Source organism: Sparus aurata, chromosome 7 (genome assembly GCF_900880675.1).
Source record: "Sparus aurata chromosome 7, fSpaAur1.1, whole genome shotgun sequence".
Taxonomy (NCBI): Eukaryota; Metazoa; Chordata; class Actinopteri; order Spariformes; family Sparidae; genus Sparus; species Sparus aurata.
In genome coordinates this window covers 9,316,292-9,333,013 of record NC_044193.1, presented here as the reverse complement: position 1 = coordinate 9,333,013, position 16,722 = coordinate 9,316,292, and the positions used below count along the sequence as shown (strand labels likewise).

General features: G+C 43.4%; 1 protein-coding gene across 1 annotated transcript in view; it reads left to right on the top strand.

Moving 5' to 3' along the window:
• Positions 1-16,722, top strand: part of anks1aa (ankyrin repeat and sterile alpha motif domain containing 1Aa) — a 74,311-nt gene that overhangs the window by 54,231 nt on the left and 3,358 nt on the right. The window contains exons 15-25 of the mRNA XM_030424417.1: positions 62-445; positions 8,182-8,280; positions 9,615-9,761; positions 10,227-10,334; positions 10,608-10,778; positions 10,878-11,015; positions 11,096-11,167; positions 11,882-11,968; positions 12,453-12,590; positions 14,121-14,303; positions 15,848-15,940. Coding sequence (XP_030280277.1) covers positions 62-445; positions 8,182-8,280; positions 9,615-9,761; positions 10,227-10,334; positions 10,608-10,778; positions 10,878-11,015; positions 11,096-11,167; positions 11,882-11,968; positions 12,453-12,590; positions 14,121-14,303; positions 15,848-15,940 — 1,620 coding nt within the window. The remainder of the gene's footprint in view (positions 1-61; positions 446-8,181; positions 8,281-9,614; positions 9,762-10,226; positions 10,335-10,607; positions 10,779-10,877; positions 11,016-11,095; positions 11,168-11,881; positions 11,969-12,452; positions 12,591-14,120; positions 14,304-15,847; positions 15,941-16,722) is intronic.

Below are 16,722 nucleotides of genomic sequence, written 5' to 3'. Positions count from 1 at the left end.
CAGCACCTTGCTGATATAAATGCGGGTTTGGTTGAGGAATCTTGTAGATACTAGCTGGTAGTCAACCAGCTCATTACCCCTTGTATCACCCCCTTCACCCCTGACATCAGGGGTTCTCTATTCCATCTTGGGTGACTTTGATTCAGCCCCCGCTGCCCTGCGGGAGCTGACGCCCCGTCCACAGAGAACACTGTCTCCACCGCCTTCTTGTTGCTGGTGTGCTCGGCTCTGCTGGCCGAGAATGATGTGGCAATGCCACGTCTCTTCTTCAGAGTGCCGCTGCTACCAGCTGAAAGGTTTCTCCCTCCTGAAGCGCTTTCCCCTGTCAGCAGGTGCCGCCAGCCGGCTGCTGGACCAGCCTGTGGGGGACTGGCTGGAGCACGTGGGGCTGCCGCAGTACGAGAGCAAACTACTCCTGAACGGCTTCGACGACCTGCATTACATGGTGAGTTGCTCACTTATTTTATATTATGTTAAGATTGACTGTAACTGAACTTAATGCTCCTGACTGAGTGTTATGATACTTTTCCTCCTGTCTCACTCCTACTTAACTTTGTGTCTTTGTGCATTAATCCACTTGATGCCAGCCTCCATTAGCAGTGAGATGATCCCATTAGCTTCGTCTGAAGTTCAATTAGCTGAAATCCTGCGATGACCCAAACTACTTAATCAGCCTGACTTGTTTTTCAGCAGCTAGAGGATTTTTTTGGGTCGATTCTGCTCCTAATCCAATATCACACATTACATCTCCTTCTTTTTAAGATTCACAACATTCGCTACTTGATAAATCGACAAAACCCTTTTTACATCCAACGCCTGGTTGTGCGCTGAATCAGGTTTATGCTGCACTGTCAGGCTCCCAGACAGTCTGTCTGCAGCGCAGGAGGCCGCCGTCCTGGCCTCTCGCTCACAGTCAGCTGCATGAGAAGCAGCTTATGCCCGGCCAGAACGGGGGGAGCATCTCGATGAGCAATGGGACGCTGTTGCCAAGCTGACAAGTTTATAGAGCCCACAGTGTGCGACGCCACTATGAGTTGGCTCAGTGGCTTTTGTCAGTAATGAGGACCGATGGAGGAGAGAATGAGGGACCCAGGTGGTCGACCGAGCAAGTGGGCAGGTCGGAAATGAGAGAGCCGTCTTAATGTGTCAAGACGAAAACCCTTTTCCCTCTGCCGTCAGTCTTATCACACCCCTTCCCTCTAACGCGAGAGGAGCCACGTGTTTGCTGGTTTTCATCCCATCAAAACACCACACTTGATTTGATTTCACTGAAAGAGATAAAAGCTAATGTACCTGCAGGCTGTTGGGTACATTAAACTCATCACCGTTCACACGGGTCTCTACACCTTTGATAGTATGAATAAAGTTTTTATTATTGTCTTGTGCAACTTATTTAACTATGCCCGACCCACATGGGCTTTACAAGACACCACAAATGAATGCAAGCCAGATCCAGAGTGCTGCATTTACATCTTCCTCCCAAACTGAGGAAAACCAACTCAAACAGAATATTTCTGAAAGTCTTAAAATGCTCTGGATGGACAGAGATCGTTTAAAAATATCCCAAAAATGATCCAGCTGCAGGTTTTTCTCCTCAGGGGTATTTTCATGATCCAACAGATGTTTTTTCTGCCTTCTTGAAATAAGATCAAACATCAAATGTTTGCCTCAGTGAAACTAATTTATTATAACCCTTATTTCCACTGACTAGCAGAGTAGGAAATGATGAAATCAAAAGCAACTTTCTCAGAATTTATGACAACGGCTGAACCAAACCCCCACAGTGAAATGAATAGAAAGGAGAGGACAGTATATACAGAAGGGCTCAAGCTTCAGTTTTGTCAGCCTCAGTTCCTTACTACTGACAAAAAGTTTTTTACTGTTATGAATAGCATCACACATCTAGAAACTTCACACCCATTAAACCCAAAATGAATGTGAATGTTTTGTGCTCCCGTACAGTGTAGACGTTCAGCTGCAGGATCCAGCTGTGTCTGAATAATTTCCGCGTACAATGATACTCGCATGAATAATCTTTAATCTTCTTTACATAACCTGAGAGTTAAGTTACTCACTCTCTCTCTCTCACCCGGTGTCATCAACACCTATGTTTAATTCTGTTCTGAAGCCTCTGAAGTTACTCTCTAGGTTTAATCTTCCGACTGTCTTTTTTTAGTCTTTCACACTCTCCTCAGCCCCGAGTCCTCTTTTTTTATTTCAAAGTCGAGAGCTGGCAAGTTTTTCTATCTTTAAACACGGCTTAAAGACCACCTGGCTCTCTGGAAATCGCTGGAGGATTAAGAAAAAAAAAACCCGTAACCTTTTTAAACTGTGTTCCTCCCTCAGTCAATGTTGACCTTTCCTTAAGAATAATTTGGTCTCAGTTGGAAACGAGTCACCTTGTCTTCGCTAAACTTTTCTAAATATATGTGCTCTTGTGCCTGAGAGAGGATGTAACAGGAACAGGCTGTTTCATTGTTGCCACACAGATATTTTATCTAATTACAGTGTATTAGTAGCAGCAGCCTCGAGGGAAGAGACTAATGGAGCCCCAAAATGTTCAATGTTAAAAAGACAGATAGGGAGGAACATTTGTGCTCGAATAATTTGTTTAAAATATCTAATTAAAGCAATAAGTTCTAAAAAATTTTATAAAATCCTGCAAATGAATATGAAGTTTTATTTTCTCATTCTTATAGTCAGATTTATTGGGAGTCTGTTTTTGTTTTCATCTTAATATACAAGATATTAATAAGAGTAACTCAAGGAATTTTTGTCGGCCTGTCCGTCTGTTATACACACATCTCAAGAACTGTTCATCAGACCTACATCACACTTGACAGGTGTGTTGCTGAGGACCAACAGGAGCGCAGTGTTGAATTTGGTAAAATTAGTATTGATACATTTTGAATGAACGGCGAACACAACTCTATGAAGCTCACATGTCACGTGATCTCGTGGGGAAGCAGACGTAAACAAAATGAAGATTAGCATGGTGCAACAACTTGCTCTAGTAGCATGTTGCAGTAGGAGAAATAAACAAAAGCAGAAGGTGAGTCTGGAGGAGCGGGTTTGAGTTGTTCTTGTTAACAGTAGTATGCTAGCTAACGTAAGATGCCGCTATCATCGGTTGTTGTAGTCGACTTTGAGAGAACCAATGCATTAATCCAGATATAGATTGTAAATATCAAACTTGTGACATTACGGGACCATCCCCAATGAGTCTGAGAGCAGTTCAGAAGCTTTAAGACTGCATCTGAAAAGTTTTGAACAGGTATTGTGTGAGTTTCATAATAACAAGGTTGAGTTTTGATAATATTTTGTCAGGATTATTTCATATATTGGTGATTAATTTCTACGGTTTTACTTTAAACGCTCATAAAATGACACTCCATTCTTGTAATTACTAAACTGATCAGGTGTATTGGCTTTAAATAACACAAAAACTCACACTTACACTAAGATATTGCAGGTATTGCTCCAGACTGAAATCCTAAAAAAAAAATATATATTAGTGCCATAATTTCTCCTCAGTTGAGCTGTTAGTCAATAAAAATTAAATTTGGTTTCAGACAGAAATAGTCATATTATCTCTGTTGTCACATGGGAACATTTTGCATCCACTAAGCAGCAAACTGTATCCGACTCTCTAAAATGATCTGAAGGTCTCTTTTAATCATCCCATCAGTACGAAATGCCTCGAAAAACCGATGGCTGAAAAAACGGCATGTCAGCTGTAGCAGCGCGATCACTAATTAAACAGTGTTTATGCCACCAGTCGGACTGCTGTGATCTCTATCCTGCAGGCTCGCTCTCCAAGTGGATCGATAACAGCAGTGATTGTATTGTGTTCAAGCACCGAGCTTCTTCTGAAACCAATTAGATGCTTTTTATCGACTGGTGGAGCAAATGTCCCGATGAAAAAAGAAAAAGCTCAGCGCGGCCATGCAGCCATCCTGTCCTCGCCGGTAATGCTTGTCGAAAACCGACTTCTATTTCGGGGCCTCTGGTGGCTTTAGCGTCAGCTGTGACAGGGTCAGCCAGCGGAGCTCCCCGCGTCGGTTTGCAGTCGAGGCACGGACGCGCTTCTGCTGGGACATCAGTTTGTTTGAAGCTGGCGATCATGGAGCCAGAGAGAAAAAGAACAAATTACTTAAAGCTTCGAGTCAGTGGAGGTGACTCTTCGTGGGCTAGAAGCAATAACTTGTCAAGAAAAGAGCCCAGTTTTAATCTAAAAGTTGTGAGAGAAGCATCCAAACGCACAAAACATCAAATCAACTGTGTCACCCATTTTCGTGTAACTCCCTCCGTTTTCTGTCCTGCTCGTTATTTTCTGGCATTAAAAAAGATGCAAAGTGGCTATTTTGTGAAGAGTCATAGCCTGCAGGCAGATTGGATTCAGTAATGGCTTCATGCATTAGAAGCTCAAAGATTGGGAATGGATTAATTGATTTTTCTGTTGGGGGGGATAATGGTGGTGATGCATTGTCCATTTACCCGTTTGGAAAAAAACATTTATGCAGGAATTAGATAGAATAGATGGTTTATTTTAAAACCGTTTCCTTGCCACAGCTTCCTCTTTGGCCAGCGTGGTCTTGTGACAGCCTGCTTAGGAGGACAAACGATGATTTTCAGTGCTGTCGGTCAGCTGTCCTTTAGGTGGTCGGGATGAGTGATCCGTGCCCTCGAGCCACCTGGCCTGAATTCAGAGTGCTTTTTAAACCAGAGGGACCGTCGCGGCTGCTCTCCGAATAGGCCGAGGAGAGTGCGGCATTTTAACGAGAAGGACGAGGGGGTCGGCAGAGACGGATGGATGGAACCACACAAGCACAAACACAAATCCACCTAGCTTACACCGATCTAGATGTATTCTGTTCACCCTTGTTGTGCTGATGTAAGCGTTCTCTCAACTAATGTAGTCTCACTTTTTAGACCTGCTGAGCCGGTGCCGAGGGAAGAAAAAGTGGAGCCACATTAGTCGCCATCACGTCTCTCTCAAGTCACACTGTTTGCGTTTTCAAAGCCCCTTGAAGTGGGGGGATAAATGTCTTATCAAGGTGTAGCAGAGGTGAATGTATTATTTATGTTGCGGGAGCCTCATCATCTCAGCTACGTTTCAGAGACGAGATGATCCTTTTCAAGCATCTCCCACCTTGGGCGGATACGAGGGTTCATGTTCTTGTATTCAGTAGGGTTTGGTGCAGGGAAGGAAAATGTGGATCAGGGCTGCAACTAACTGTAGTAGGAAGGATAAATGGTTACTGCCGTTCAGTATACACTGTGGCTGTAGCGACTAGCTGCCGGTCGCAAGTAGCTCAGGTTTAGCCACGGAGCTAGGTGGCCCTGTACTGCATCTTCGGATGATTGGGGAGTGATTGCTGTCAAGAGGGCTCAGTCAACCTGCCTCAGCCGCCTCCCAGTTTAAATAAAGTGTGTTTTATCATGTGTAAACAAGGCTGTTAAGCTCGTTTTAGTACGGTAAATCATGAACTTAAATTCAGATTGTGTACGGTCATCTTTTTGTATCCTCTTTCTGGACATTTTGTGAGTTTATTTAGTTCACTTGATAGACATCATCCAGCTGAAACTACAGGAGCTATCAGATTATCACCCCCTGTGGTATAAAGTGGTATTACAAGACAGGGCAGGCCGGGGCTAGCTTGTTAGCAGGCTAACTTCTGTAGACATCTCTGCAACACAGCACAGAGACATTAGCATCAGGACAACACTGTTGATTCTTCCAACTCTATTGGTAATGTTAGGTCATTTTTTGAGTATTTTAAAATCAACTCTAAAATGAACTTAAATTGTCCTTTTAATGAATTTCCAGAGAACAGAGGTGTCGTATGTGGATGATTTGTTTTGTCTAACCAAAAGCCCCAAACCAAAAGGTAATGCTCTTAAAGGATTGATCGATTATCAAAAGCATTGCAGATACACTTTATGTTGATCAAATAATGGATCATTCAACCAATCTTTTCATCTCTAACGTGGATTGAAACCCACAAAGTCACACAAATCAGCCTAAATTCCAACATGGAAGTGCCAGTTACAGCCACAACTAGAGATTGTTGTTTTTCCAAACAATTCATTGTTTGAGCTACTAAATAGTTTTTTTTCCAAGACTCAAAGATAAATAGTGTAATATAAAGAGACCCAAAAACAGAGAAAATTCTCGCTGTTAGCTACCTCGTCTGACAAAAGACTTGATTATTAAGTCTGTCAAACTAAAACCTCATGACCCAGAAGGTCTGTTTCACAGCAGACGTTTTGTTCTGATAACATAATTGGTTTCCTCACAGCAAACATTTTGACAAGCTCCATTACTTTCTGTGTAAAAAACAAAATAAATTGGTTCCTCTCTGTGTTTACTGTGATGGAAGTCATAAACTGCATCTAAAAAGTTTAATAAACGGAAAACTTTGGGTGCAACAGGACATAAAGCAAACGGGCTAGAGAGAATACACATGAGAAACGAAACATCTGCATTAAAACACATCTGCTCGACAGTAAAGAGCAGCCGAACAGAAGCCAAACACTGTAGATTCAGTCAGTTAGAGCTGTATTTCCCCTCACACAGCCATTTATCAGTTCATCTCCAGTGGGACGGTAATGCAATGAGCCATGCACTGTGAAAGTGCTATCATCCATCCAGCTCTCCGCATAGTTTGAATCCTCAGCTGGAGAGGCAGCGGTCGGCGTGTTGCTGCTCAGAGATAATGGGCTTTAAGTTGTCAGTTTAGCGTGAGATATTAAAAGGGCGAAAGAGCGGCGTCATCCTGTCTTCTGCTCGATGTGAGCGCCAACGAGGGCCGCGTTACACCGTCGTTACAACCCACATAACTCCTAGAGAGTTCATGCACTCATGTACTTCTTGACTAGTCTTTCTTTTTCTTTTTCTTTCTTTCTTTCTTTCTTTCTTTCTTTCTTTCTTTCTTTCTTTCTTTCTTTCTTTCTTTCTTTCTTTCTTTCTTCCTTTCTCCCAGAATTCCTCTCGACAGGTTGCCGTAAACTCCCAATCAAACTGCTCACACGACACGCCTTTGCACTCCGGCCGGTAGCGTCGCGTAAATCTATACAGTGTATCGCCGATTCAATCTGCGAATTGTGATCAACATCCAGATTACTCAACAGTTTTGTTTGACTGGCACTGACAGACTCGCTCCTCCCCTCCGCTCATCCTGTCCACCTCTTGTTTGCATCTACAGCGTCTGCATGAGAAACAAGCCGTCAGGTTTGACCTACAGTCAGACTCTCTTCTGTACGTGCGTGTGTGTTTTTGTGTGTATGTGTGTGTGTGGAGCATGGGCACCATAAGATTAACTCGAGGTTCATACTGAAGAGTCAGCCACATGTGAACTGAGCCGTCACCTTTTGCTCCTGAGGCAGCAGCGTGGGGCATCGTGATACTTCAGCGACTGAGATTTAGATGCTGACCCGGTCTGTAAAAGTTACACCGCAAGCATTTACGGCTCGTTGTTCCACAGTCAATATGATGGAATCGGAGCTCTGACTGTCTGCTTTGTAATAACTGATTTATGTTGACCGTCAGGTCATTAGATCGACTAACGGGACTCTGCTAATGAATGAAGCTCAGTGTAGAAAATGGAGGCTTTCCTTTTACATGTCAGGGTGTTTTTGATTTTTTTTTTTTTTTCTTCTTCCCTGCAGCCATCAGTCACCTATCGACGCTGTAGTATCCTACCCCTCCATCTCATATCCCTGACCACTCTGCACTACTGACATTGATTTATCGCTCTATTCTCCATTATCCATTACCTGCCACACCGTCCCAAAGGGGGTACAGTGTGTAACCAAAGACGGGTTCCACCATCAGTCACACACATTCGCTGTCAGTCCCTTCCCCCACACACTTGCATCTCATTTAAGAGGTTATCGATGTGGCCCTCCTGTTACTACAGTCAGTAGGTTGGGTCCCCGGGAGGAGTTTGAAGATCTCACTCAAGACTAACTGACCTTTTTTTCTGCAATGGCGGCATTACTTGCGATCGATACTGGACATGCAGCATCGGCTCTTGTCATGGAGGGTTCGTCTGAGCTAGATGTAACCTTGCAGCCAAACAGTGTGTCATTATGTTGGAACATCTTTGGCAGGAGATTGATCACTTGATGCCGTTTAGAAATGAAAATTCACAACACATTGTGTGTTTTGTTCTGCAGGGGAGCAATGTAATGGAGGACCAGGACCTGAGAGAGATCGGGATCACAGACCCGAGCCACAGAAAGAAGATCCTGCATGCGGCGAGATCGCTACCCAAGGTGACAAATCATTGATGACTTACTTCAGTTATCTCGGCTCAGTATGACATGATCTACTGTCTTGCTGTGCATCTGATCTTAGATCACAATGGAATTATTCCATTTATCCCATGGAAAGTTGGGTGAAGTTTCACAGTCAGCCACACATTTTCTGGAGCTTCACACCAAAACAGTGTTGCACCATTCCTCTAAACAACTGATGGGGACTGTTAAAATGTTAAACAACAACAGAAAAATAGATATAAAACGGATCTACACAGCTTGTCTTTTGAAAAAACAGAATCTTCACTGTAGATGCTAAGCTAAGCATGAGCTGGAGTATGCGCCAAGTTCCCATCTACTTCAGTTGCTGAGCAGAATGCTGCAACGCTGTTTTTCTGCAAAGCTCCAGAAATGTTTTGTGGAGTACCAAACCTTACGCGATTCTCCATTTGTATCGGGGTGAGAACATAATGACGAGTGAACTTAACCTCCAAGTACTTGTCTAGTTGTGGTCATGTGTCACATTTTTAGTTGTTGTCCATCGAAAAGTCGTTTCCTCTCCAAACCTTTCAGAAAGTTTCGTTGATAGAACTTTCTGTTCTTCAGGCCTAAAAAACTCAGATTGTCTAACGCTTCACAACAAAAACATCAGATTAGATAAAAATCCAGTGTATGAATATATATATATATATGTGTGTGTGTGTGTGTGTGTGTGTGTGTGTGTGTGTGTGTGTGTGTGTGTGTGTGCGTGTTTTTCCTCTCCCATTAATCTTAATGTGGCCCCTCCGATTTATCTTACACTCACTTGAATCCATTGGTTGCAAACCGAGGGAGCAGGATAAGATCTCACAGTATATAAAGTTTTTACTTTAAATGTCCTTCTGGACTCTCTGACATTTATGATGGCTTTTAAAGATGGTCTAAACAGGCTCCAGCTCAACCAGCTGCAACAGTGAAATGCTACTTACACATTGCATATACTGCATATTGTGTTAACAGTCTAATAATGCAATATATTGCAACATAATCTTTTAAAGAATATGTACTTTTACTTTTGATATGTATAAAGCTATTAATACTTCTGTACTTTTACTTGAGACAGACTTTGATTACTGGACCTTTACTCATAATGGAGCTTTTGCCTATTGCTGTATTTGTACTTTCGCTTCAGAAAAGTAACTCTAGTTAGCCTGATAACTCTTCAAGTCATGTACAAATAAACACATCTGGGGTCATTCTATCGAGTTCCTTCAAAAAGTCAGACAGTTAAAATCGATTCCAAAAAGCAGCTAATAGGCCCAGATTGTTCCCGTCGACAAAGCATCAGTGAGTGATCAAGTCTACTCCTACAGGTGAAAGCGCTGGGCTGTGACGGCAGCAGCTCCCTGTCCTCTTGGCTGGAGAATCTGGGCCTGCACGAGTACCTACACAACTTCCTGGCCAGCGGCTACCGCTCTCTAGACTGTGTCAAAAACCTGTGGGAACTGGAGATTGTCAACGTGAGTCACAGTGACGCACGGGGACTACGAGGAGTATCAGAGGGTGAAATTAGTTTCACAGTGTGTTGAATAGAATCCAGGATAAGGGACAGGTCTGACAGTTTACTCCAGTTTTCAGTTTGAGGAGGCAGCAACTCAAATTCTGAAGGTAAATACACAGAGCAGGCGAAGCTGTTTCCAGTACTTTAATTAGTTAAAGGTTACTGGGACACAAAACCAATTAGGTTATTAATATGGCAAACTTGTGAAACAAAATAACAGGGGGAAAAAGTGGTAAGAGTAATTCTAAAGTAACACATTTAGGGTCTCATTTGAGGTTAGAGGCTTGAAGACTTGAGGGAAAGTTGGGATGACAAGTTAAGTAGCAGTGTCTGACATTTCTTGGTCCGCTTCTAACTTTCCAGCACTCCTGCTTCCTCGAGTGCTGCTCCACATGTTCACCAGACACTTTCCTCCTTCCTCCAGGTGCTAAAGATCTCGCTGCTCGGTCACAGGAAACGCATCATTGCCTCCTTAGCAGAGAGGCCCTATGAGGAGCCTCCAGTCAAGCCTCCTCGTTTGTCTCAGATCAGGGTGAGTACCCGCAGACTCCTGCGCTGTCCTCACACAACCAAAACAAAAATCAATTCCACTGCTCAGCTTTTGACATTTATTTAAGTTCAGTGCCCGACCCAGGGGTGAAATCATGAATTCCTTAACACGCAACATACTGCGTACCCAGTTTTTGCCACTTTTTGTTGGATCATGTCCAAGGTCAAGTCATATGAGTACAATTAGACAATTACGCTACTGTCGTGAAAGATCTAAACAAGGGGAAACTAACCGTGTCCCAACCTGTCTTTCCAGTGCCAAGACCTGCCTGGATCCCAGACCTCGTCCCCTCTCAGTCAGATGGAATCCTACACAGGACGCTCGATGGACCCTCTGCTGCCCGTAGGCGAGCCAGGGAGGAAAAAAGTGCCAGATGCCGACTATGACGTTACCCAAAGATATCGCAGTGAACGACACAGATCACACGTATGTTTTGTTTCATCTATATCAATCATTCCGGTGGTGTACTATAAGATGGAGTAATTATAGTGGGGCTGCTAATCTTTGAATATGTTTTTTCTCTAGGATTTGTACCAAGATCGGCACCGAGAGCCCCGTCTGACCCTGCGGCCTCCTAGTCTGGCAGCACCGTACGCCCCGGTGCAGAACTGGCATCATCAGCCTGAGAAACTCATCTTTGAATCCTGCGCCTACGAAGCCAGTGTATGTTTACGCCTTTCTCCTCTGCTACATGATGCATTTTTCATTGATCACATACACCAACCTCTCCTGTTTCCTTGCAGTATCTTGGATCCATGCTTATTAAGGATCTACGGGGTACCGAGTCCACGCAGGATGCCTGTGCCAAAATGCGGGTATGTTCACTACCAACACATTTCAGACGAATATAAGAAATAAATGCTTCATTTGAGAGGATACAGATTAAAAAACACGCCTGCCAGTGCAGTAAAAAAATGCTGTTACTTAGATCAATTTGATTATTATTATTCATTAAGGTAAGTAGAGTTTTATTGCATCTCAGTTTTAGCACAATCTCAGAAGAGACATCTTGAAAATATGATCAGCATCTGTTCAAACTGGGATGTGAACCCACAACCTTTGAGTTGGGAGTCTTGAGGGTTTTTTTGTCAAGACTAAAACATCTCCTCAGCTACATAAAGGACATAAATGGACTATTGAATGAAAGACTGAAACATGAAATTCACAAGAAATTTGCTATACAGAGCTCAAAATTTGATGTTTTTGTTTTGACAGTGCCAAAAACAGGTCTTCTAGCTTGAAAAGGTGTTTCTTCAGACATGCCCCCTTTATCTGGTTAAAAATAACTCAAATAAAGACAAAATTGCTCATTAAGACGAGGCAAGTGAGATTTATTTAAAAGAAGTCAAAGTTCTTCCTATGAAAACACTAAATAAGTCGTTAATACTTAAAACAAGAGCAACTACTTTATAGTCTCTTGTCCAGTCTAAGGGGTCGGTCACAGGACAAAATACACATAAATTATAAAAGTAAAAATAAAAGGTAAGTCAACTTAACATCTTTTCTGCCTGTGTCCTATTTTCCTCCAGAGGTCGACAGAACAAATGCGAAAAGTCCCCACCATCGTCCTCTCAATCACCTACAAGGGCGTGAAGTTCATCGATGCGGCCAATAAGGTGAGTCACCACATGGACACGCTGCTTTTAACCCTGTCTGTCTTTAGAGTCGGGCTTTAAATCAAATTGAAACCTGCGCCGATAAGTTTCCTGTTTGTAACATTCTGAGGTCATGTGCATGAAAGTGTTGCTGTCAAACATCAGGCAGCTTCTTTTGATCGTAAATGTCATGCCTGCAAGTTTGTGTCAGCTCAGCTCGTGTTTGTGTTTCCTGACGGAGAGCCAGTCGGCTCGTATTGACATTTATTTGACATTAATAAAAAACGACTGAAAGGTTGCCTTAAAAGCACAGACTGGTATTACTTTGGCTGTGAAGCACGATTTATGCCTTCGTGTTTCCTCCTTACTGGCAGTTTCTTGTCATATATATAAACATATTTTTTTCATCAAGTTCTGACTACACAGGTGAATGTTCTGTTTACCGCGTCATTAAACCATCAAATAAAACTGAAAGCGTCTCATGCTGTCTCTCTTCTCGGTGCAGAACATCATAGCGGAGCACGAGATCCGTAATATCTCGTGTGCAGCCCAGGACCCGGAGGACCTGTGCACGTTTGCATACATCACCAAGGACCTGCAGACCAGCCACCACTACTGCCATGTGTTCAGCACAGTAGACGTGGTAAGGATACACTCACTGTTGAACTGAAATCCGCAGGTTTTTCCACCTTGGGAGGAATTATGTCGACTAATTCTGACTTTAAATGAGCATTAGCTGGTTTTTAACATAAAGCAATGAAGCCCACTTAGCAGAGACGTATCCAAAAGGTAGACGTCTTTACAACGTTCTTTTTTGATGTCCAAGTGACATCCTTACAGGTTTCAAAATTAAGGTTTTTACTATATCTTAGATGTTTTTTTAACTTCAGCTACAGACGTCTTAAGAACGTCTTGAGGTTTTTATGAGGGCTAAATTTTGCATCATGCAGTAAAGCCACAGGGAGGATTTGAACCCAGAGGAACTGCCTTTGTCAGGTGGGCCAATGTTCTAAAGTTGGATGACCAAACATAGAATGTCCTAAAGCACACCTGAGGCTCACCTGAGGCTCAGGGTTCACATCCAACCTGTAGCTTTTGCTGCATGAAGTAACATTTGGCCGTGATCAAATTGAACGTTTGCAAATATTTCTGAAAAAGACGTTGAAGAAACCTTCGTGCTGGCTCTCCACTGGACGTCTTTTTAACGTCTTTGAACATGTCGTGGCTCAATGGGACGTACTGATACCGAAGGAGTTTCTTGTGTTGGAAACTTTCCTCACTTGTACATTTAAATGCCTTCTACTATCCCTGAGGAGATGTGACAGCCACTGTTATCGCCAGACTGCCCTATCTCCTCAAGGTGTCACGCTTCAGTTGGAGCTGATTGCCTCCTCGCAGACGCAGTGCTACTCTGACTACGATAACTAGCCCTCCATTACCCACTCTATCCCCCTTGAGATTTCGATGATTACCCGGCTAATCTGCCTCATAATGCAGGCGGGGTCATTTCAGACTAGAGTCAGCCTCACAAGGCTCCATTTCCTCTGGGTTGCTCCGTCTCTCTGATGTCCTCTGTGGGGCTGAAACAAGGGAATACCCCTCAGCTGAAAGTGCTAGAGCAGTCTGATTAAGAAAAAAAAACAAAAAAAGAAACGGCTACAGTAGCTGCAGTGTTTTGCCTGTGATGACCACACTGCTGCTATCAGCCTCCACCAGGCACAAAGAGGGAACACGGAGCCGATCGTGTCTATCAGGCGGACGAGTAAACAGACGATGTGTTTGTCTCGGGGCAGATTCTTCCATCAAAGGATATGCTGATGATTTCAGAGCTGCGTGTTCCCGCTGTGAGATTGCTTTTTCCAGCCTCCCCCAGGCATGTAGTGTGAAGCTTGGATCCCCTGTCTTTAGTCGGAGGTGCTTGTTCACATTTGGGAAGCTGTCGGGGTGTTAGAATAGAGCGAGCTTTAATGCTAAGCTACAGCGGATGTTTCCAGTGCAGGTATTGAGGGGAACTGCTTGCTGCTGCTGCAAAATACTCCCAGGATTAGTGCCACTGCTCCTCGTTATGCAATTTTGTTTTGAAGAAGTTTTAGGGGGAGGGAAAACTTTATTCTGTTATTTTTTTCCTGGCTCATCCTGTCCTGAAACCTGCTCTACCTCTTTTCCCGTGCAGAACCTGACCTATGAGATTATCCTGACGCTCGGCCAGGCGTTCGAGGTAGCCTATCAGCTGGCTCTGCAGGCCCAGAGGACCAAACAGCACCAGAACCTCCCAGCGGGACCCGGTTCGGATGTCATCGAGACCAAGTCCAGCCGACCTGTACCCAAACCACGCGGCAGTGTACGCAAGTCAGCGGTGAGCTGGATACACCAGTGCTGTAGCTTAACTGCACCATGTACAGCACACACACAAATACATGAATATTTTATGGATTAGGTCATTGGGTTTGTATCTATAGAGCCACAAAGGTACTTTATCTATGCAGCATTATTCAGACACATGGCAATTCAAATTGCGTTACAGAAGCATTGAAGACCATTAATGCATTTAAAAGACAGGAAAAAAAAAAGCAATCAATTGAATAGTTTTTGCAGTGCAAGTACTGCATGAGATGACAGAGAAAGGTGTCTGCCAGAGTTCTTAAACAACAGGAAGTTAGTTTTTTTGGTCTGGCACACTGATTGTACCTGCTTATCAACACGGTCAGCAGTGGTGGATTTGACGCATGGCTCGTGAAACCCTGATCGCCGCAAGCTGCGTTAACATTCAGCGTTAACATTCAGGCTTTTTGTTATGATCCAATCTGAACACATGGACGTGATACACATATTAATAGACTTTGAGGGATTTACACTTCCTGAGGACATCATTATCTGTGATGTCAATCCCTTATAAGCGCCCGTAAACCCGTTTTAGAAATCAATGAGAAAGCCGCTCTTTATTACTCCAGTCCACGTGTACATTGTAAACAGATATATATGTAAATAGATATCCTATAAGATTCTGCTACAAGTCTTGTTGAATTTTGGACCTTTGGCGACTCATTGACATTCTTCACGCCGGGATTTCTGTTATCCTGGAACTCCATTCTCAAAAGAGATGAATCAGTGAACTCCATTCTCAAAAGAGATGAATCAGTGAAGTTAATTGTTGAGTCTCGTCCCCTGGTCAGTGATGCAAGGCATAAGTTGTTAGCATTAATGTTTCTTAAACTCATTAAACACTAAATTTCTCCCATCTATGCGGCACATGAAAGCTTTCCAGGACACGGGGACCAGGACCATTTTTTTTTTTTTTTTTTTTTAGAAACCCTGCTCTGTGCATCTCTAAAGTTTTGCGATGTGCTGCCAGAAAAACCCAACTTTCTTACAAATTAAAGCATATTATACTTTACTGAGTCATCCTGACACCTCAAACTCAAACCCCTCAGAAGACATTAGGCAAGTCTGAGAGCATTTGTATCCGTCTGCAGCTCCTCTCATCATTATGAATACACTGAGCTGATGTTTGTCTGGCCATTAGCATTAAACCATTAAGAAGAGAGTCTGCGCTGAATGTAAATGAGGTAACGACACCCCAGGGACGTGTCGCACTTCTCCGACTGCAGCTTAATGAACTCGACACACTCATAAGAATGTGATGTTTGCCGTCACTCCTTCTGTCTGCCTGTGTCGCCCTCACCTCTCTCTGTTTTTATATATACGTTGTTTTTTTTTTTTTATTTAATCAAATGCGCTTTTTCCAGAAACACCTTGCCTCACATTGCCGCGCTCGTGAACTGCTTTCTCAACTCCTCCTCCTGTCTGTTTTCTCCTGTGCTCTTTCCCTTTATTTTCCTCTTCTTCTTCCTCTCCTCCTTCTTCTCCTCCTCTCCTCCTGGTGGCGCGCGTCTCTCCCAGGACTCTCCTCCTCTCGACAGTCGTTGCTGTTACACCTGCACCACCCACCGTCCCTCCTTCCTACCGCTGCACTCTGCCAGCCCTGCTGCCCAGGTGCTGCCCTCACATCCTCTTCTCATCCTGTGCCCTCATCTCCACCCTCTCACACTTTCGCTACTTTGGCTGCTTCTCGTATGTGCTTGCCCTGAAAATCCCCCCAAATCCTCCATTTGTGTCTTTTAACCCTCTGTTTCTTTTGTGGATTTATATTGCTGTTACTGTGTGTTTTGCCGTGGTTTGTGGAAAAACATACATGAGCTACACTTTGCTTTTGAATAGCCTCATGTTGATGGAGGAATGCTTTGAATGTTGCTCTTGACTCGGGCGCCCTCTAGTGGCAGTTTGGCAGTAACACAAGCAAGGTTAAATTCACAGAGAAGAAGTCCATTCGGTGGCAGCTTTCCTGGACGTTTCATCGTAAAAGTTGAGCTAGAAAATGTATTCTTTTACTTGAAAACAGGAGTTGCCTAATGGTACATCATTTTAATTCTAATTTTGATTCCTTAGGCTCAACTTTTAAGGTGAGACGTCCTGAAAGTGCTCAGCAGAATGGAACATTTGAACCTCTACCACCAATCGAAAACTGAGCACGCTCGTGTCTTCGGATGAAGACCATGTGATATGCTTGAAAGCCCCAGAACAAGCTGTTTAATGGAACCTGATGAGATTGTTGAGTTCCCTTTTACGAAAAGAATTATTTTTGGATGTGACTTCAAAACAAAAGACGGACGACAGGGAAGTCTTGAGTAAAAGCTAAAAAGTTTATTAGCAAAGAAAACCTGATTACTCGATTATAACCACTTCCATATCTCATCTATCTTATGGTAATAATGATA